The following is a 22,886-nucleotide window of genomic DNA, read 5'->3' as shown; positions in this document are numbered from 1 at the left end:
TTTCCATAGGAGTATGGGAACAGAGCGGGGTGCTGTCCTACAGTATCTACGGAGGCATGGGAAGGCTCAGGCATGTAGCCAGCTGATATCAGAGCTGTATGAGCTATGTGAGGCACGGGGCAGGATGCCTTTGTAAAGTATCAAAGAAGTTCCCATTAATCAAAGCACGTTTGTGTTAGGCACTTGTTCAAGAGCATTGGGTAGTGGCCAGCTGTGTTCCTCCTAATGGACTTGTGAGTCCTTGGTGAATGAACTCTGCCTGCATGAGAAAGGATGGCTATCAGAGCAGGAGGGGGGTGCTGTTAGGGGGGCTGGTAGGGACGGAAGTCTTTCCTCCGGGCGCCTACCGTTCCAGCTCCTACTAAGCCTGTCTGGTATTACCCAGGAAACAGGCCAAGCGCTAGGGTCCAAGCAGCCCCGGGGTCGGCACTAACTCCCTACAGTATCTGCCACTCAATCAAAATTCTGGTGGCTATTGTCTGTAGAACCTCAGGTAACTCCCATTTCTTCCTCAATGGAGTTTGATACCTAGAATATATTTTTTTCTCCTTAACTCCCACCCTCAAAATAGGGGACCTCAAACATCCTAACCACTCAATTCTTCAACCTACTCATTTCCCATGTCCTACTCCTCCACCCCTCCTCAGTCACACATACACCCTTGATCTTACCATCACCTACAAATGTACCACATCTATTTTCACGAATTATAAAATTCCCTATCCAACCATAATCTATTGGTTTTTCACCTTTCTCTCCTGCCTTCCTTTACAAAACCCTGCTCTTCATCCATATCGTGACATCCAGTCCCTTGACACCTCAATTCTTTCCCAGGCGATCTCCCCTGCACTAACCACTCATTCCTCTTTTCCCCATCTTAACCCTTTGGTGAACCACTTTAACTCCATACCGTGCTCATTTCTTGAATCTCTAATCCCCTTATATTGCTGATGTTTCGAAGCCCAAGCCTCAGCTTTGTATCACTCCCACCATTCTCTACCTTTACTCCTTCACATGTGCTATTAAATAAAGATGGAGAAAATCATATGACCATTCTGACTGGGTCCACTACAGATTTATGTTACATAAACTCAGCTCGACCCTCACAGCTCCTAAGGTATAGTAATACCTTACTCATCAATTCACTCTCCCACTCTCCACAGTGGCTCTTCGAAACCTTTTCATCCCTCCTTAAACCTCCCATGGCTCCCCACTCTCTCAGGCCTCATATTTTACAGAAAAAATTGAGGCCGTGGGGGCAGCTAGGTGGCACAGTGAGTAGAGCACTGGCCCTGGAAACAGGAGGACCTGAGTTCAATTCCAGCCTCAGACACTTGACACACTTACTAGCTGTGTGACCTTGAGCAAGTCACTTAATCCCAATTGCCCTGCCTTCCCCCCTGCAATAAAAAAAAGGAGGTAGCTGGCATATTGCCTATAGAATAAAGTGAAAATTAGTTATTATAAAAAAAATTGAGGCCCTTTATCATGAGCCATACCATAGACAACGAATCTAAATCAATTAAACTTATATGCTCCAAATGCCTCAATTCATATGCTTCCAGATTCATAAAGGAAAAATTAGCTGACCTACAAGAAGACATAGACAGTAATACAGTAGTGGCAGTAATATAATAGTGGGAAGAGATTTTAACGTCCCTAAGTTTTGCACAAGTTTAACAGAAAGATAAAAGAAGGAAAGTAGAAATGAACAAATTACCAGAGAAACTATAGGTAAAATATTTATCATCTTTTAAATGAGACTGCTAAAGAATACACGTGTTTCTCAGAACCACATGAAACTTTTACAAAAATTGACCCTATATTAGGGTACAGAGCTATTGCAAATAAATATAAAAGATAGATGGATTCATAGGAAAATTCCATCAGATTTTTATAGAAAAATTAGTACCAGTACTACTCAAATTATTGTAAAAAAAGTTTCTCAATTTAGAAAGCACTCTACCAGATTCTTTTATGAGACAAAAATAGTCCTAGCACCTATACCAGGAAAGGATAAAGCACAGGAAAGCTATAGATCAGTGTCATTCATGAATGTCAGTTCAAAATATTTAAATAAAATCCTGTCAAATAGACTACAATGATTGATTAATTGATCCAAGAAGTTACTCATCATTACCAAGTTAGATTTATACCAAGGATACAAAGATGATTCAACAGTAGGAAAATAATCAACATAATTAATCTTATTTCTAAAACCACATTATTAATTCAATAGTTACAGAAAAAACCTTTGACAAAATACAACACTCATTTATGCTAACAACCCTAGGCATAGATGAACCTTATCTAATGTAAAATATATCTATCAAACCAAAAGCAAGCCTCATTTGCAGTGGGGGTACACTGGGACCTTTCCCAATAAATAAAGATGACTACTATCTCTAAAGTAATTTGAGATACATATATATATATATATATATATATATATGTAACAGCAAAGATAGATATATAAATATATAGATATAAATATATGTCAGCAAAGATACTGTGAGACCATTAGTAGTGTCAGCAAAGTTCTAAGCTACAAAAAAAAAAAACTGCAAAAGGCATAAAATCTCTTGGAGTTAGTCCACTATGACATATAAATTCAATTACAAAGCACTTGATAGAAATAATTACTTATCATAGGATGTGTAATGATAGTTTGTGGCTGAGCTATACTAAAGTAAAAATTATGACATTACTTAATTTATAGATTTAGTACTATATCCATCAGACTACCAATAGATTATAGAACTAGACAAAGTAATAAAATTCATCCAGAGAAACAAAAGATGTAAACTTCATGGGAAATTTTTTTAAAAAGAAAAAAGGAGGAATGAAGAAGTCACACTTGTGCCCACAAAGCTATGATCGTTAAAAACTGTTTGGTACTGATTTTAAAATAAAAAAGTAAATGAGGGGAACAGACTACATGTGAGAATCAGAACATCTAATTCAGTTGCCCTATGTTGAAAATATTCTGAAATGGAATATACAGAAATGGAAGGCATTACTAAAGCTTTTAAATAAACCCATACATATATTAGGAACATTGATCAAAAGCATTTTAGACATATGTGTCAGCTGACCAATTATCAGCTCCCATGTGTTTAATTGTCACCTCTGTGTTAATGCCTCTGTGTTAATGACTCAAATCTGCATATCCAAATTGTTCCTCCCCTGAGCTTCAGTCATACATCACCAACTACCTATTGGACATTTCAAAATGAATTTCCTCCCTGATGCCCCAGAACCCACCCTAATTACAAACTTCCTTGTTTCTTTTGAAGGCACTACTGTCATTCCAGTGTCTCAGGTTTATAATCTCAGAGTTATATTCAACTCCTCACTCTTCCCCACTCCATACATCTAATCAGTTGCCTACTCCTGTTTTTTCTACCTCCACATCTTTGTAATTGACTCCTCTGCACTCACATAGCTATCACCTTAGTTCAGGCTTTTATCACTTCTCACCTCGATTACAGCAACTGACTACTAATTGCCCTGTCCACATATCTTTATGATCTTTTTGTTCTAGAATCTAGACCCTGCTGCCCAAGTAATTTTCCTTAATTTCGGATCTGACCATGTGACTCCCTTACTTACCTAAGTCCAGTGACTTCATATGTATCTACAGGATAAAATAGAAACTTAAAAGTATGGCTTTTAAGGTCCTCTACAGCCTGCCCCCATCCTATATTTCCAGCCTTATCAGCATCACTCCTTCCACCTACATTCTTTGATTCAGCCAAACCGGCCTTCTGTCTTTTCTTCACAGAAGAAACTCCATCTCCCAGCTCTGCTTTTACACTTACCATCTTCCATACCCAGAATTCATTCCCTTCTTACCTCTATCTCTCTCTTAGGGTCCCGCTTTTCTTTTAAAATGCAACTCAAGCACCACTTTGTATATAAACCTTCTTTCCTTATCCTCCACCTCTCTCTCAAACTAACTTTTATTTAACCACTTTAAGATATGTGTACTTATTGTCGCCCCTGTTAATATGTAAATTCCTTGACTAAGTATTGTTTCTTTCATTTTAATTGTATCACCAGTACCTGACACAGAGGAGGTGCGTAATAAATGTTTGTTGACTGGTTGCTTGATCTTTGAATACTCTTTGACATTCCACAGAAACTGATCAATTGCTACTGTTATCTTTGAGATCAGTATTTATCTAGTAGGGCCTTCATTTCTTCACGTAAAATTGGAATATTAATATTCACATTACTACCTCACAAGTTGTTACAAGGAAAGCACTTTGCCAACTTTAAACATGCTATAGGAATGTGAGCAGGTAGCAGTGGCAGAATGAACAGAAAGTCAGCCTCCAATGGGGTTCAAGTCCCATCTCTGGGCCACTCTTCTAGCTAGTTAGTTTGTAAGACTATAAATTGACACAGAAAGAGAGAGAAACCCTGTGTCAATGAAATCTCAGAACCAGGCTATATCTCTATAGGAATATTCATTGTTATTCCCGTGCCCTGCCCCCCTTCACCTAACACACACTGGAATGGAATGAATATAAACCCTTTATGATCAGGGAGTGTTTCATTTAAGCACAATACTGTTCATATACTTGATGCTTTGAAAATGCTTGTTTAACTTGAATTTGTAAAATAACTTGCATTCATAATTAATAAAAATTAGTAATTTTGTTTTATAGGAGCCAGAAGAGGAAGATTCTGGAATTAATACCACTCTTCAGGTGTATTTCTTTGGAAAGGAAGGAAAAAAGAAACTTCATTATAAAGAATTTCGAAGGTTTGTGTGTATTTAGAGTTTTAAGTGTATTCTTGACATTCAGTTGTGATTTCAGATTGCCAGTAAATCACCTAGTATATTCACCCACAGCACTATGTTTCGTGTATCTTGCCTGGAGGCATGAGAATAATTTTGATACATCTACTCAATTTGATCAATTCATTGTGATTTAATGGGTATCAATGATTGTGTAAGGTAGGATAGAATTAAGTTTGATTTAGTTAACACTGTTAGAACAGGAGTTATGAGGGGGCCAACATGGCGGCTGGAAAGCAGGGACTTGCTTAAGCTCCCCACCAGGTCCCTCCATACACCTATAAAAATGGCTCTGAACAAATTCTAGAGCTGCAGAACCCACGAAATAGCAAAGGGAAGCAGGGCTCCAGCCCAGGACAGCCTGGATGGTCACTGAGAAGGGTCTATCGCACAGAGCTGCGAGCGGAGTGGAGCAGAGCCCAGCATGGACCACGCCAGGACCAAACAGACTGGGAGCCAGGCGGAGCAGGCATAGCACCCAGAATCAGTTAGCTGTGGCAGTTACCAGACTTCTCAACCCCCGAAGGCCAAAAACAACGGAACAGGTTAGTGGGAAAAACTGCTGGGACAGAGTGAAAGGAGTTTGCAGTTGGCCATTGCCCAGGGGGCGGCAGAGGTGGTGCAACTCTGAGGCTGCTTCCAGAGCTACAGCTGCAGTTGCTTCCAGCCCCAGGCTCACCTGGTGGGAAGAATTAAGCAGCGGATTACAGTAGGAGTGCAAAGCCTGCTTTGCCCTGCCTGATCTGGGCCTCAATCCTGGTTGGCAGTTCTTGGGGGAGAAGGAACGCTGGTGTGGCAGAGCTTGCTGTGTAGAAATAGCTCTGAAAACAACAGCACAGCCCCTCAAGCTTGAGACAAAGTACTCTATACTCTAAAACTCAAGGATCAAGTAAGTTGCCAGGCAACATGGCCAGGCAGCGAAAATGGACTCAGATTCAGACTCAGACTTTGGAATCTTTCTTTGGGGACAAAGAAGACCAAAACATACAGCCAGAAGAAGTCAACAAAGTCAAAGAGCCTACATCAAAAGCCTCCAAGAAAAACATGAACTGGTCTCAGGCCATGGAAGAGCTCAAAAAGGGTTTGGAAAAGCAAGTAAGAGAAGTAGAGGAAAAATTGGGAAGAGAAATGAGTGTGGTGCAAGAAAACCATGAAAAACAAGTCAATGACTTGCAAAAGGACACCCAAAAAAATACTAAAGAAAATAACACCTTAAAAAATAGACTAACTCAAATGGCAAAAGAGCTCCAAAAAGCCAATGAGGAGAAGAATGCCTTGAAAGGAAGAATTAACCAAATGGAAAAGGAGGTCCAAAAGACCACTGAAGAAAATACCACCTTAAAAATTAGATTGGAGCAAGTGGAAGCTAGTGGCTTTATGAGAAATCAAGATATTATAAAACAGAACCAAAGGAATGAAAAAATGGAAGACATTGTGAAATATCTCACTGGACAAACCACTGACCTGGAAAATAGATCCAGGAGAGAGAATTTAAAAATTATTGGACTGCCTGAAAGCTAGGATTAAAAAAAGAGCCTAGATACCATCTTTCAAGAAATTATCAAGGAGAACTGCCCTGATATTCTAGAGCCAGAGGGTAAAATAGAAATTGAAAGAATCCACTGATCACCTCCTGAAAAAGATCCCAAAAAGAAAACTCCTAGGAATATTGTCATCAAATTCCAGAGCTCCCAGATCAAGGAGAAAATACTGCAAGCAGCCAGAAAGAAACAATTCGAATATTGTGGAAACACAATCAGAATAATACAAGATCTAGCACTTTCTACATTAAAGGATCGAAGGGCTTGGAATGTGATATTCCAGAGGTCAATGGAGCTAGGATTAAAACCAAGAATCACCTACCCAGCAAAACTGAGTATCATGCTTCAAGGAAAAATATGGACTTTCAAGCTTTCTCAATGAAAAGACCAGAACTGAATAGAAAATTTGACTTTCAAACACAAGAATCAAGAGAAGCATGAAAAGGTAAACAAAAAAGAGAAATCATAAGGGACTTACTAAAGTTGAACTGTGTTGTTTCCATTCCTATATGGAAAGATGATGTTTGTAAATCAGAATTAGGGTAGCTGAAGGGAATATACATACATATATATGTGTGTGTGTGTGTGTGTATACGTGTGTGTATATATACATGTATATATATATATTTCATATATATATATATGTATAGACAGAGAGCACAGGGTGAGTTGAATATGAAGGGATGGAGGGGGGCGGAGCCAAGATGGCAGCTGGTAAGCAGGGACTAGAGTGAGTTCTGTACCCGAGTCCCTCCAAAAACCTATAAAAAATGGCTCTGAACCAATTCTAGAACGGCAGAACCCACAGAACAGCAGAGGGAAGCAGGGCTCCAGCCCAGGACAGCCTGGATGGTCTCTGGGTGAGGTCTATCCCACACGGAGCTCAGAGCTGGGAGCTGGGAGCTGGGAACGGAGTGGAGCAGAGCCCAGCCTGAGCGGCGTGGCCCATCCAGACCAGAGGCCGGGCGGAGGGGGCCCTAGCGCCCTGAATATGTGAGCTGCGGCAGTTACCAGACCCCTCGACCCACAAACACCAAAGACTGCGGAGAAGGTTAGTGGGAAAAGCTGCGGGAGTGGAAGGAGTTCGCGGTTCAGCTTCCAGCCCCGGGGGCAGCGGAGGTGGGGCAGCTACAGCTGTTGTTACTTCCGGCTCCAGGTCCACCTGGTGGGAGGAATTAAGTGGCGGATCAGAGCAGGAGTGCAACAGCCTGCTGAAGATCTAAGCCCAGTCTGGACTGGGAGTTCTTGGGGGAGGAGGAGTGCAGGTCTGACAGAGCTGGCACCTCCCCCCCAAACGTGGAACATAGAACTCGTTAGTCTACAAGCAGTCATACCCCACTGAAAAACTCAAGGGTCAAGTTAGTTGGTTGGGAATATGGCCAGGCAGCGAAAATGCGCCCAGATTCAGTCTCAGACTTTGGATTCTTTCTTTGGTGACAAAGAAGACCAAAACATACAGCCTAAAGAAGACAACAAAGTCATAGAGCCTACAACCAAAGCCTCCAAGAAAAACATGAACTGGCCCCAGGCCATAGAAGAACTCAAAAAGGATTTGGAAAAGCAAGTTAGAGAAGTAGAGGAAAAATTGGGAAGAGAAATGAGAAGGATGCGAGAAAACCATGAAAAACAAGTCAATGACTTGCTAAAGGAGACCCAAAAAAATACTGAAAAATACACTGAAGAATATGAAGGGATGATATCTAAAAAAATAAAATCAAATTAAGGGATGAGAGAGGAATATATTGAGAGAGGGAGAAAGGAAGAGAGAGAATGGGGTAAATTATCTCACATAAAAGTGGCAAGAAAAAGCAGTTCTGTTGGAAGGGAAGAGAGGGCAGGTGAGGGGGAATGAGTGAATCTTTCTCTCATCGGATTTGACTTGAGGAGGGAATAACATACATACTCAATTGGGTATCTTATCCCACAGGAAAGAAGGAGGAATGGGATAAAAAAGGGGGGACTATAGAAGGGAGGGAAGATGGGGATGTAGGTAATCAAAAGCAAACACTTGTGAAAAGGGACAGGGTCAAGGGAGAAAATTGAATCAAGGGGGACAGGATAGGAGGGAGCAAAACATAGTTAATCTTTCACAACATGAGTATTGTGGAAGGGTTTTACATAATGATACATGTGTGGCCTATGTTGAATTGTGAGCCTTCTTAGGGAGAGTGGGTAGGGAGGGAAGAGGGGAGAGAATTTGGAACTCAAAATTTTAAAAGCAGATGTTCAACAAAAGTTGTTTTTGCATGCAACTGGGAAATAAGATATATGGGCAATGGCATAGAGATCTATCTTGCCCTACAAGAAAGTATGGGAAAAGGGGATGGGGAGGGAAGTGGGGTGACAGAAGGGAGGGCTGACTGGGAAACAAGGCAATCAGAATATATGCCATTTTGGAGTGGAGGGGAGGGCAGAAATGGGGAGAAAATTTGTAATTCAAAATCTTGTGGAAATCAATGCTGAAAACTAAAAATATTTAATAAATAAGGAAAAAAAGAACAGGAGTTATGTAAGTTAGGATTAATTAATCCACTATGTATTGATTATTATATTGCTTTTAATTGATTTTAGGGTAGAGTTACACTGTATTATTTAGGCCTGTTATAAAGACTTATACTAACTTGTTTATTATTCTTACTCTACCCCACTCCTATAATGTACTCTGAGAACTGTGTTCTAACAGTCTTCTCATTTTCTCTTTCTTCACACTTAATGTTCGTAACTACCTGTAGAAAGTCCCAGAGCTCTGGTGACTAAACACTGGTGACTGCTGGGCATGGAGAGGCTCCACTTCTGAAACTGACCAATTGTGCATTGTACTACCTCTTGTTATCTTTAGTAATCTCTCAATGTCTATAAAAACTTGAAGAGTCAAAGCAAAGGTATCTGTGACTGCAGAGGAGAGTCTTGCATCCAAATGATAAGGACCCACTGGTCTTTCTAATAAGTTGATACCTCCTTGGAGCTTTGCCTCAGTTTACTGAATACCTACTATGTGCTAGGTGTTGAGGATACAGGTACAAAGAATGAAATAATCCCTTTTCCAAATGAGCTTACATTCCAAAGAGGGAGACAAACAGTACATATAAAAATATATATTGTACATATAAAGCTAATAAATACGTGGATATGTGTATACACATGCACACATACACACAATAGCTAAATACAAGGTAGTGTAGGGGGATAGGGCGCTAGCAGTTGGGATGAGACAAGACTTCATACAAAAGAAGAAGCCTGAACTGCATCCTACAGGAAAAGAAAGGCGCTCTGACATAGGGGAAAATTATTTTAACTGGGAAAAAAAAATGCAGAAGATTTCTCTGGTAAAGGTCTCAAATCCAAGATATGTGAGGAACTGATTCAAATATATAAGAACAAGAGTCATTCCCCAGTGGATACCTGGTAAAGTAACATGAACAGGAAGTTTTCAAAGGAAGAAATCCAAGCTAACAACAAATATATCTTTAAAATGCTCCGTATCACTAATGAAGACCTCTTAATAATAACTAGTATTTATATGGCACTTTAACGTTTGCAAAGCACTTTGTAGATGTTACTTCATTTGATCTTCACAACAGCTCTGTGAGGTAGATATTATTATGGTCCCTACTTTACAAATAAGGAAACTGAAGTACAGAGAGGTTATTTGTTCAGGGTCACACTGCTAGTAAGTGTCAGAGGCAGAATTTGAACTCAGGCTTTCCTGACTACAGGTCTCATGCTCTGTCTTCTATGCCACATAGCAAATTAAAACAATGTCATACCCATACAAAGATTACAGCAGAGGAAAATGACAGTTTGGGGAGGGGCTGTAGTAAAACCAGTACATTGATGCCTGGAGCTATGAACTGGTCCAGCCATTCTGGAAAGGAATTTGGAACTGTGCTCAGAGAGTCACTATATTGTGCTTCCCTTTAAACTAGGCAATACCACTACTAGACTAAGGCCTCCCACCCCCAACCAAAAAAAAAAAAGAGGAAAAGGACCTATATTGCAAAGATGTTTATAGCAGCTTCTTTTTAAGTGACAAAGAATTAGAAATTAGGAGAGCGTCTATCAGTTGGGGAATGGCTGAAAGAAAGCATGACATATAAATGGGATGGAATATTATTATGCTGTTACACATGATTTAGTTGTATGAAACAGACTAGAGTGAAATAATCATGGGTCTGACAATTAGTCCCTACAATGATAAACCAAGGAATTGTGTCTGAGTTGAAAGATGTGCTGTTTACACATCAATTTTGTCATGTTCACATAGGGAAAACAGCAACACTAGCAACATTTTAAAACACAAAATAACCATATATCTTTCAGAGATTTATACTATCTTTGCATTGTTTTCAGAATGCTTTTTGAAACCGACTTTTAGAATATACTGGGGCAGAAGTACATTAATTATTCTTATCATCTTGGTTTTTTATTACAGTCTACATAAAGAAGTGCACAAAGACTTAGAAATCACCCTGATAGTATAATTATTAGACAAAACACTGGAAATGGCATTTTCATAGAATTTATTATAGAAAGAACCTTAGAGATGATCTAATTCAGGCTTCTATTTCCAGATCAGGAAATTGAGGCCCCCAGAGATTAAGGTATTGGCACAAGGATACCCAACTACTGGCATCCTTTAGCTGCAATTTTAACTTATTTATTTCAGTACTAAAATTGAATACATAACTCAACATTTTTATATGTTGTAATTTTATATTTTCATGCTTAGATTTATGGAAGATCTGCAAACAGAGGTACAAGAAATGGAATTCCTACAGTTTTCAAAAGGTTTGAACCACATGAGGAAAGAAGACTTTGCAGAATGGTTACTCTTTTTCACAGACACTGGGGACAAAGATGTTTACTGGCAAAATGTGAGAGAGAGGTTGTCAGCAGGAGAGGTTGGTATACATATACTTATTTCTGTGATAGAAATAGAATAGTCATAATTAAACTGATTTCTGTCCCTGAGATTTCCTTTCAAGTTATCCAGATTTTATACTTGTTCTTTATCAATATCACAGTAATCAAAAGTTCTGTTCATATTTTTCGTAAATTCAAATTATTGTTTAAATGTATTTAATTTTCAAATATAAATGTTTTTGTCTGTTTGTCAGAAATATGACATATGCCTAATTTAGCAAATCTCTAAGTTGATTTTTTTAAAGTACTATTTTAATTGGACTTTTAAAATCTAATGACCTGTACATGCAAATGAGAATATCCACAATTGGGTGGGGAAAGGGGAGTGAGAAGGCAAGCAATAGATATAAATGGAAATTAATGATCTCTCTGGAAGCTAGGGATGTTATTTCTTTATTTCAATTGTGTTATTAAAATAGCAAGAATTAGACTTAATTATAATTATATGTTATTTTTACATAGCACTTTAGTTTTCAAAACAGCTCTGAGATCCATATTTCTATAACAGTTTCTTTTTTATACCTTTTACTCATTTGATATATCTTTATAGAGAATTATATTTGTTTCTAAGCCTGAAAATTCTTAACCTATTTTCAAAAATTCAATAAATCTAACTTTTTTTTAGAATATTAGTTTGGAAGAATTCAAGTCATTTTGCAAGTTTACAACCCACTTGGAAGACTTCTCAATCACAATGGAAATGTTTAGTTTAGCTCATCATCCTGTCAAACTAGGCAAGTAAAATGTAATCATGAACATTTTTATTTTGTAAGCCATTCTAAATCATAGTTCAACCAAATGATTCCTCTCAAAAATCAAGCTTGTCAGTCAAAACACTGACCTTTTACCAGTTTGTAAGAATGTACCTTACTGCTGATGTAGTTATCTGTATTTCTATTTATATCTTTAAAATCTTATATCTTCATATAGCTATAAAAATTTATTTTAAAAACATCAACTTATTTTAGCATCATATTCATTTTCTTTTAGAGATTTCTCACTTTTTTGATTATACTTTTCTTAAAAACAAAGGGACGAATATGGAAAAGTTTGTTTGAAACTGATATTAAGTGGCAAGAAACTATCTTGTCACCATTATACTGACTATTTTAAATACAGATCTACATATTGTGGAGTATTCCTTTTTGAAGTCACAATCCAAAGCATTGGCCATGACTACATAAACTGAATTGAATTAAAGAGTAGGAAAGGCAGTAAGCATTTACTAAGCACCTGCTATGTGCCAGGCACTGTGCTAAGCACTTATAAATATTACCTCATTTAATCTTCATAACAACCCTGGACAGTAGATGTTATTATGATCCCAATTTTACAGTTGAGGAAACAGAGGCGTAGAGGGTGACATGCCCAGGGTCATATAGCTAGTAAGTGTCTGAGGCTGGAACTCAGGTCTTTCTGACTCCAAGTCTAATGCTCTATCCAATATGCTACTTAGCTCTAGCTGTTGCAATGGATCGAGCAGTATCCAAAAGGTAGAAGTTCAGCCCTATATAGGCCAAATACAAGTGTAGATACAATGACTTCCAATGTATTTTTCAAATTCTCTACATATATCGTAATTTTGTTATATTTAGTACAGTTAGAACTAATTTGATCATTATGCTGGTTGAAAATTTAAAATACTAGTACTTGTCATAGCAAGATTTTTATTGTAATGCTATTTGTAGTTATGAGATTTGATATTTGCAAGATTACTGGTTTGGACTTTCCGTGTAGTTCAAGTTGCTAAAATCTGAACACTGAGGTGGTACTGAATCCCACTTGTGTTGTATCATCCCAATCTCATGGGGTCTATATAATGTTCTTTTATGTTTTCTTTTTGTTAGCGGAGTTTAAGAGAGCTGTGAAAGTGGCAACAGGCCAGGAGCTCTCAGACAATATTTTGGACACCGTCTTCAAGATCTTTGATTTAGATGGAGATGATTGCCTTAGCCATGGAGAGTTTCTTGGGGTCTTAAAGAACAGGATGCATCGAGGCTTATTGGTAACAAATCCAGTTTTTATCTTTAATTTCAAATACATAAAATTTATGTTATCTAATCCCCATTGCAGCAAGGCAATCCTTTTATTCCTCCTAATTGATTCCCTGTCTTCCTCCCCACAGTGGCTATTCCAGACTTTCTTTTCTCTCCTTCAGCTTCCAAAAGTGTTTTCTCACTCAACCTTCTCAGTTGAGGATCTTGTCTCATACTTGATAAAGAAAATCAAGCGATCATTCTCAGTGAGCTCACTCTCCTCCCTTTCTCTTCATCTCACAATCCTTTGATATCATCCCCAGTTAGCTCTTCCTTTATTCTAGTCTCTTGGGGGAAAAAAAAAGTGGCTCTTTGCCCTAAGTCCCAACATTCTATAACAGAGATTTTTAACTTTGTTGTGTGCATTATGGACTCCTTTGACAATCTGGTGAAGTCTATGGACCTCTCCTCACAATGTTTTTTAATGAGAATAAGATACAGAAGATTACAAAGAAAACCAATTATAGTGAAGATGAAAATGTAATTTTTCCCCCACCCAATCTCATGAGCCCCCTGAAATCAACCCCTGTTCTGTATGTCCTCTTGGTCCTACTCCCTCCTGACTTCTCCAGCAGATTGCCTCCACTATAATCGTTTCTCTTTTTCTCATCTACAGTATTATCCTGTTTACTGCTTCCTGCCCTTCTACCTACAAATGTGCCCAAGTCTCCTCACTACATCCTCCTGTCTCCATTAGCTTTCATTCTATATCTCTTTTCCCCTTCTCTTCAAAACCCTCTAGAATCTGTCTTCCTACCTCATTACTCAATTGAACTCCTTTCTCCAAAGTCACCAGTGAGATCTTAATTGTCAAATCTGATGTCTTTTTTCTCAGTCCTCATCTTTCTCAACCTCTCTGCAATATTTGACATTGTTGATCTCCCTCTCCTCCTGTATACTCTGTCTCTGAGTTTTCATGAACCTGATCTTTCTTGGTTCTCCTACTTCCTGTTTTTCCTTCTCAGTCTCCTTTATTGAATAATCATCCACATCATGCCAGTTAACTGCGGGTATTCCCCAGGACTCTGTCCTGGATCTGCTTCTCTCCTCTCTTTCATTTGGTGACCTCTCATGGGTTCAGATATCATATCTGTCCAGATGACCCTCAAATCTATATATCCAGCCTAAGTATTACTTTGGAGTCTGAGTTCCACCTAACCAACTTTTAGACATTTCAGATTAGATATCCAGTAGGCAATCTGAAACGTGACATGTCTAAAACGGAACCTATTAACTCCTCCCCAAAAACCCTTTCTTCATCTGAACTTCCTCCTTACTATCCAGGGCACCACCACCCTTCTTGTCATTCAAATTCAAAACCTTGGTATCATCCTTGACTCCCTCTCACTCCACATTTCCAACGAGTTGTCATATGTTGTCATCTCTCCTCTACATCTTTCACATGTGTTGCCATCTTTCCTCTCATGTGACTACCACCCTCATTCAGGACTCCCACCTATTGCATGAAATATCACACTAGCCTCCTAACTGATCCCTCTGCCTCTACTCTCTCCCCACTCAAATTATTACTTTACATAGACACCAAAGTGATTTTCCTGAAGCACAAGTCCGATATGCCATACATGCCCCCCACTTAATAAATCCAGTGGCTCCCTGTTACCTCCAGGGTTAAATATAAATTCCTCTGGTTGGAATTTAAAGTTCTTCACATTTTTACCTCCTCCTATCTTTCTAGCCTTCTTGCACTTTACTTCCTTCAACACATTCAGTGATACAACCATACTGGCCTTCTTGCTGTTCCTGACAGAGCAGGGCATGGGAAGGAAAGGTGTGACATGATCAGACCTGTGCTTGAAGAAAATCATTTTAGTGGCTGAATAGAGGATAGATTGGAGTAGAAAGATACTCAAGGCAGACAGACTCACTGGTAGGCTATTACACATACAGTTCTCACTTTTTAAGTGGACCAGACCTTGACATAAAGCAAGTTTTATTTAATGTGAATTTGCCCACAGACTGAGGAAGGGAGGAAGGGAAAGAGGAAGACAGGAAGGGGGGTCATACCCTGTGGAGGGAGGGGGCCAGCACTCAGTTCAAGGGACAGAGAATCAAGAGAAGAAAAAACATGTTGGGGCCAGCGCCAGACACATGGGGGCCAGACATGGACACAAAACGAGGGAGGATAGGCAGCATGTGGGGGTCAGGGTAGACACACAGTACCAGAGGGCAGACCCACTGTGGGTGGGTGGAGCAGGGCACAGGTGGTCTCTCTCAGTGTTGAGGTCTCAAGATAAGCCCCCATCTGGCCAGGCAGTGGCTATCTCTCCAAGTCCATTCTGCTTTCCCTTGGAGGGTTTGTTTAGTTTTTTTTAAGGGATTTATTTTTTGATGGGGGGTGAAGAGAGCACAGTACTGTACAGTAAAGTTAACATAGGGTTTTTTGGAAGGAGGATTCTTTCAGAATTCATTCAGGAAAGTTAAATTTGCTTACTGCAAAATTACATAAAGTAAGAACTGTCTGTACAATAGTCCAGGTTTGAGGTGATGAGAGCCTCATTAGAATGGTGGCAGTGTCAGAGCAGAGAAAGGGGCATGTTCAGGAGATGTTGCAGAGAAGAAATTGACATGCCTTGGCAACAGCCCGGCTATGGGGGTTGCAGGTGAGAGATAGTGAGGAATCCAGGATGACTTCTGGGAAGATAGTGTTTCCCTCCACAGTAATAGGGAAGGTATAGGGGAAGCAGGAGAGTTTGGGGAAAAGACAGTGAGTTCTGTTTTGGACATATTGTGTTGAAGATGTTTACTGAACATCCCCCTCTAGATGTCTGAAAGGCAGTTGGAGATGCAAGACTGGAATTTAGCAGAGATTGTGGCAGAATAGTTAGATTTGAGAAAAATAAGTTCACCATTCTCGCCTCACATGCACCCCTCATTCAGCCTTAGATAGCTCACAAGAGGTTTTCCAGTAGTCCCAATGAAAGTCCTTAAAGACGGTAGAAAAGCTGTGTCAAGTTTCCTTAGCCCTGCTATTTCTAATTGCCATCTAGTTTCCATCCTTTTAATGCAAAATTTCTCAAATAAGAGACTGTGTCCACATCCATCTTTAACTCCCTTAAGACTGGCTTCTGACCCCACCATTGCACTCAGCCAAAGTTTATCAGTGAATGCATATCCAAATCTAAAGTTTTTGTCTCCACCCTTATTCTCCTCAACATTGTTAGTCATTTCTTCCTTCTTGAAACTAGCTCTTCCATTGGGAAGAGTTCTCTATCCTGCTATGACTTCAGTGACACTTTCTGTCTCCTTCACAGGCAGCTACCTATTCGCATATTGCTTCTCCCTCCCCACCGTGTAGGTATTTCTTAAAGAATCCCTGTTTTTCTCTGGTTGTACTCACTTGAAAAATGTATTTTCTATCATGACTTTGTCACCTCTGTGACTCTCAAATCCATACCTTGAGCACCACTATTTCAAAACAATTCCACAAATACAGGAAACCCTCCAGATTCATAGTTTCCAATATTTTCTGTACACTTTGACATGGGTTAGATTGCCTCCTTCTAATTTTGTACTTCCTTTCATCTTGGCTGCTACTGCCATTCCTACTGCTGCCAGTCTTGAATTCAGGACAAATATTCCTCGTTTAAAAAAGAACCTAATAAACATTGAAGAAAGGTTAAGACCTTAGTGAATCTGTCTCCACATTGTAAGATAAATTGAGAGTATTGAAAAGCTTAGGGCTTTTTAAAGAAAATGAATGACTATCTGCAGCATTTTGCATCAGGAACAAACACTTTCATTTGTAATATAATAAACTCGTCCTCAAGGTCACATGTGGCCTTCTAGGTCTTAGGGTGCAGCCTTTTGACTGAGTCCAAGTTTTACAGAGCAAAACCTTTTATTGAGGGAATTTGTTCTGTGAAGTTTGGCTCTCAGTTCAAAGGGCTGCACTTGAGGACCTAGAAGGCCACATGTGGCCTCAAGGCCGCAGGTTCCCCATCCCTACTCTAGACCTTTTCCCCTAAGATTAGGAAGAGTGTGCCATATTTCTAGTTATCTCCTGAAAGTTTCCACTTAGGATATTACTGCCATCCTCAGATTCAACATGTCTAATATTAAAGCCATGGCTTTCCTCTTCAAAATAGCTTCCCTTCCAGTTTCTCTATTTCCGTCATTAGCTGTGATTCTTCTGGTCTGTTGGGCTTGAAGCCTTGAACCCCCTTGACTCCCTTTTTTCCTAGAGATTTGTCCATACCTACAAAATGATCAAATTTTTAACTTTCAATGAAATACTGCAATGGACATTAAATTATTAAATTATGGTTTTGCTGTTGTTGTAAACAGGAACCACAGCAGCCAGGCATGCAAGAATACTGGAAATGTGTGAAAAGAGAAAGCATGAAAGCACTAAAAGAAGTCTGGAAACAAGCTGGAAAAAACTATTTTTAAAAACAAAAAAACAAAGGTAGTGGGAATTCCAGTGTTTCAGATAGCCAGATATTAAATTTTTAAGTGCCTGATATTTATGTTTTTCTTAAGTCCTATTCATTAATGTATTGGTAAGAGAACTTGCTTCCCAATTATATAATTTTATAAGACTAATCAAGTTTCATGAAGAAAATCTTTTTTTTCTTTTACTAGGAAATCATAGAAGTTTACAAAAATGGATTTTAGACTTGTTAAATTCTAATCTAAGATTAAACTATGTTTTCTATTCTCAGGCTTAAGAACATGATATTTGTACTGGCCTCTAATTTTGTTGATAACAATAGTATAATTGGGTGATTGGAAGCAAGAGAAGTACCTGTGGACATAAATATATGTTTACTATCACACTCCAAAAACACACAATCCAGAATTTAAAAATTGAGTCAGAAACTCAGTACAAGTTTTCTAGTCTCTATCTTAGGAATTTCCTGTATTTTTAATTGCTGTTGTGGGTCTGAATATGAGTTATCTTAATACGTGATAAAAAAAATCAGTATTTGAATTAGAATTATAATAAAATATTTATCAAAAATTGTGAACCAGTGCTTGATTTTCCACATATTCTTTACAACTGCAAAAAAGAGTGGGTAATCTAAGAAAAATTTAAAAACAATGCTTATTTACTCTAAAGTATTTGATTCTTATAATTTTTTTATTTTAGTGATATTTACTATAAATTATGTAGAAATGTATATGTTTTCATTTTAATTCCTCCTAGTTTTTTGCTTCCTAAAAATCCTATAAGTCCTCTTAAGGCAATAAACTTTGTCCAGTGAGGAGGTATCAAGAAAGAAGGTTCCTCTTGTTATTAGACAGTGACCTTTCAGGCCAATACTGACAAGTTTCAGAAAACTTCTTATCATGTTTCTTTAAGCAGTCTCTCATACCAGGAGCTCAGAATTCAGTTTAACATTTATTAAGCACCTATTACGTGCTAAAGTGTTGAGAATACAAAGAGAAAAACCCAAGAGTCCACAATTCAGGGCAGATGCTCAGCAGCTCTGAAGAGCAGGCAGCTTCCATAGCTACAGAAGTCTAGCTCAACCCGACTCCCCCTGTGAGAGTTCCTGCCCTGTATGCTGTCAGCTGGCTTGATTTTTAGCTTTCTCTTCTACCTTTCACCAAAGGAACAAGAGAAAACTGTTAGTACTATTCCTCTGAGAGGCAGGAAAGATCAAAAAATTCTGGGACGAAGACCAAAAGGCACTAAATAACAACTAACCTAAATCCCTTGTCCCAGTGAGGGTTCTCAGGTCAGGATAATCAGATCATCCCCAGATTTCTGTTCTCTGACTTGCATACTCCTCAGAACTGAGCTCCAAAAAGAGAAATCTTGAAATCAGTTGGCTTGGGACTTCATCTGCCTCTTAGTAATTGTTGAGGGTTGGGGGAAATGAGGTCCAGGAACCACAAGCTTGGAGTTCCCAGACGTGGTTGTTGAGGGGGAGTTCCCCTCAAGGACACGAGTACTGGAGAGGGTTGGGGCCATCTGGAATGGATTCACAATCTCAAGCATTCTTTAAGTCAAGGTGGCAAAGATTTATTACACTTTACAACAGGCAAGAGTTCTTAGGGAACCTGCAACCTTACAGGGATGCAGGAAAAGTTTTTATAGGAGATTTAAGGGTGAAACATGTCAATTAGGTGTTTTGTGGTAGGATTAGGGAGTGGTTAAGGGATGGTCAGTTCTTAAAGGAACATACACTTTTTGTATCTACTGCGCACATATCTTACTCAGAGTTCATTGGGAAATAGCCCAAGGCAGGGGGGTTACCTGGGGGTGTGGTTTTTGCCATGAAACATCACTAAGTCAACTGACGGTCAGGGCTGACTGGAAATATCCAGGTGGCTTTCATCAATATCTTGTCAGACAAGATGAATGTAAGGGAGTATACATTTGACAATGTGTAGAATACGTATCAGTAAGGTAGTAATCAGTAAATCAGTAAGAAGTAAATATCATTATGGCCCAGTGCACAGCCAATTAGCACGTACACAGAGAGTCCAATAAATTCTATAGGTGCAGCTGGCCGCAGTATCAGGAGGAGAGATAAATGTTTTGCTAAGACATACTGCCCTTGAACTGGAGAGGAACTGCCTGAGACAGTATTTTGAGGCTAGGGAGAGATGTGATTTTAGAACTGGATGTGATTTTGGAATTGGGGTCCAGGCACAGGCACCCAAGCAGAGGCTAAGGAGAAATGTTAGAATTAGGGTCCAAGCACAAGCACCCAAGTACACCATCAGTAATCTTCCTTAACTATTGTATCCTCAATAGCCATCTTTTTTTCCTAGTTAGTCACCAGTGAATTAAGCATGGCTTGCACTTTCCGTCTGCCTCACCCTCTTTACAAGTAATCACGAATGAATTTTCTTTCACAAGTGAATCAAACAAAACCCTATTGCATAAAGTAATAGGTCTTTTAATGTGGTAAGTTTAACTCACATGAGAGAAGGAAGTTCAAGGGCTCAGGTTTTGGGGTAGGAGGAAGGATGGAGGGGTGCTGTGGAGATGTTTAAGGATACAAACCAAATCTCAGTGTCCAGAGAGAGTGGATGCAACTGAGTCTGGATTCACAAACTTTGGATAAAATGGTCTTCAGGCCATGGCAAGACAAAGGTTAGTGGTGGTTCTTCAGAGCAGCTGTCCTCAAACTTAGCACACCAGTTTCCTACCAGATCCATCCTTCCAGTAGGTACAAGATCACCTTCACTACAAGGAATCTCAGGTTTTATAGTGAAGGAGAATGAAGATACCAGGTACTGAGGGAAGTACTAATTAGTATAGCAGTGGTAAGAAAGTTTCTAGAGCTGGCCATGGTTGCAGGTGCCTATAATCCCTAAAATTGGGGAAGCTAAGGGTGGCATATTACTTGAGTTTAGGAGTCCTGAGCTGCAGTATGATTGACCTTATCCAGGTGTCCACACTAGGTCCAGCACCATTATAATGAACCCTGGAGAGCTTCAAGGGGTTGCTTAAGGAGAAACTAAGCAGCCCAGTTTGGAAATGGAGTACGACTTTAGTGGAAGTTTTTTTTTTTTCCTTTACCATGGTACTATTGAATATCATGTTGGAAGATTTTGTTAAGTATAGCTATTCCTCACACATTCAACTTTCCGCATCGTGGGTTTGCATAAGAAATTAAATGGGAATTTGGAGAGAGTTTTGTCAAAGCCACAGACAACATGCAAAGGCCAGCAGATGACACAAAAAGTTTAGAAACTCAGAATTGCATAAAATGTACGTATAGTATTATATTATATCAATAGATTTGATCTTTTAATATCATAATAATTTAGACTTCTTTTCTGGTATAAAGGGAAAGCCAAAACTTTTATGCAAATTTTCCAGGCAGGGGTGCCACTGCCCTCCATGATGTGGAAGGGATAACTACAGTTTTAAATTAGTCAACAAAAAGTTAAACATAGATAAGTTCTGTAAAAAATCCTCAAACTAAATTGATAAGAATCTGTACATGGAGAGAGAAACACCGGGATTACGTTTTTTCCCTCCTTCCAGGGACTATTTGAACTGATCCCTCTCAGTTCCAGATGTAGGAAAACCTGTATTTCACTTGCCACACCTAACATTGAATGAATATAAATATCAATGCTGTTATTCCCTTTTTTTTTTAGGCCTGATGAACTAAAGAATATCTGTCTCTAAGGTAGTCCACTGAAAAGAAGGTCTCTGATACTGGGTAGTTCTGTATCTCAAGATAGAGAAAGAATACAAATATCATTGACCCCAGCTTGTCTCAACACCTTTGATCATGTTCTGAATGATTCTTTCATGATCCAACCTGTGAATTGATTGCACCCAATTCAGTATATATTTACACATTCTCTCTCTCTGTCTCTCTCTGTCTCTCTCTCTGTCTCTCTGTCTCTCTCTCTCTCTCTCTCTCTGTCTCTGTCTCTCTCTCTCTCTCCCTCTCACTCTCTGTCTCTCTGTCTCCATCAGCAGTTAGAGGTAGTTGTTTCAATCAGTTGCTTCAAATTGCCCACCTTAGCTGAACAGCTGCAAATATGAGTAGGGTGTAGAATGCAAGGCCCTGAAACAGGTAAGTAGATTGTACCTTTCCAAGAAGTTAGGTCAGTTCATGAGGGACTAATACTGGACTTCACTTTCACACCAGGTTCTCCAATCTGGCTTCCAACCAAACACTCAAATAAATCCGTATGTAAATTTTCTTATTTCTCTGTCACTGTGCTGTGTTTTAGAGAAAGACAACCAGATCATGGGAGTTGAAAGCACCAGGGAAATAATGGAATTTCCTTTTCTCCATAGGGAATGGATTGAATCAATCAATAAATATTTATTTAGCTCCCACTATGTGCCAAGCACTGTGCTAAGTGCTGGAGATACAAAAAGAGGCAAAAGACAGTCACTGCTTTCAAGCAGCTTACAGTCTAATGGGGGAGACAACAACATGTGCAAACAAGCTAGATGAAGGATAAACAGGAAATAAATATCAGAGGGAAGTCACTAGAATAAAGGCTTCCTATAAAAGATAGGATTTTAGTTGGGACTTAAAGGAAGCCAGGGAGGTCAATAGTTCAAGAGAAAGAGGAAGAAAATTTCAGGCATGAGGAACAGCCAGAGAAAATGCCCAGTGCTGAGATATTTTATGGAATGTCTTGTTTGGGCAACAGCCAGGAGGTCAGTGCCATTGGATCAAACAGCACATGGGGAGGAGTAAGGTATAAGAAGACTGAAAAGATAGGAGGGGGCTAGGTTATGAAGAACTTTGAAGATCAAGCAGAGCATTTTGTATTTGATCCTGGAAGTGATGGAAGGCCATTGGAGTTTATTGAGTTGGGGATTGACATGATTAAACCTATGCTTCAGGAAAATCACTTTAGTCACTGAGGTGGGGAGAGACCCACCAGCAGGCAATTGCAATAGTCCAGGCATGAGGTGATGAAGGCCTGTACTGGAGTAGTAGTGTCAGAGGAGAGAAGGGGGCGTGTTAGAGAGGTATTGCAAAGATGTTACAAAGGTGACAAATCAGATTGGGTTGAGAGGGGATGAAAAAGGGAGGAGCCTAAAGATTAAGTCAGAAGTACAATTAAAAAATATTCCTCCTGGGTGTTACTGCTGCCCAGTAGTACCCTCTAAACTTCCCC

The 22,886-nt window shown here is 39.3% G+C and overlaps 1 protein-coding gene across 1 annotated transcript in view; it reads left to right on the top strand.

The window, feature by feature from the left end:
* Positions 1 to 18,295, top strand: part of MICU2 (mitochondrial calcium uptake 2) — a 166,939-nt gene extending 148,644 nt beyond the window's left edge. The window contains 5 exon segments of the mRNA XM_036747578.1: positions 4,674 to 4,771; positions 11,078 to 11,249; positions 11,897 to 12,005; positions 13,119 to 13,276; positions 17,613 to 18,295. Coding sequence (XP_036603473.1) covers positions 4,674 to 4,771; positions 11,078 to 11,249; positions 11,897 to 12,005; positions 13,119 to 13,276; positions 17,613 to 17,717 — 642 coding nt within the window. The 3' untranslated portion in view covers positions 17,718 to 18,295.
* Positions 18,296 to 22,886: the final 4,591 nt, after the last annotated feature.

Source organism: Trichosurus vulpecula, chromosome 2 (assembly GCF_011100635.1).
Source record: "Trichosurus vulpecula isolate mTriVul1 chromosome 2, mTriVul1.pri, whole genome shotgun sequence".
Classification (NCBI taxonomy): domain Eukaryota; kingdom Metazoa; phylum Chordata; class Mammalia; order Diprotodontia; family Phalangeridae; genus Trichosurus; species Trichosurus vulpecula.
The sequence above is the reverse complement of the archived record's forward strand: the minus strand, read 5'-3'. Positions and strand labels throughout refer to the sequence as shown.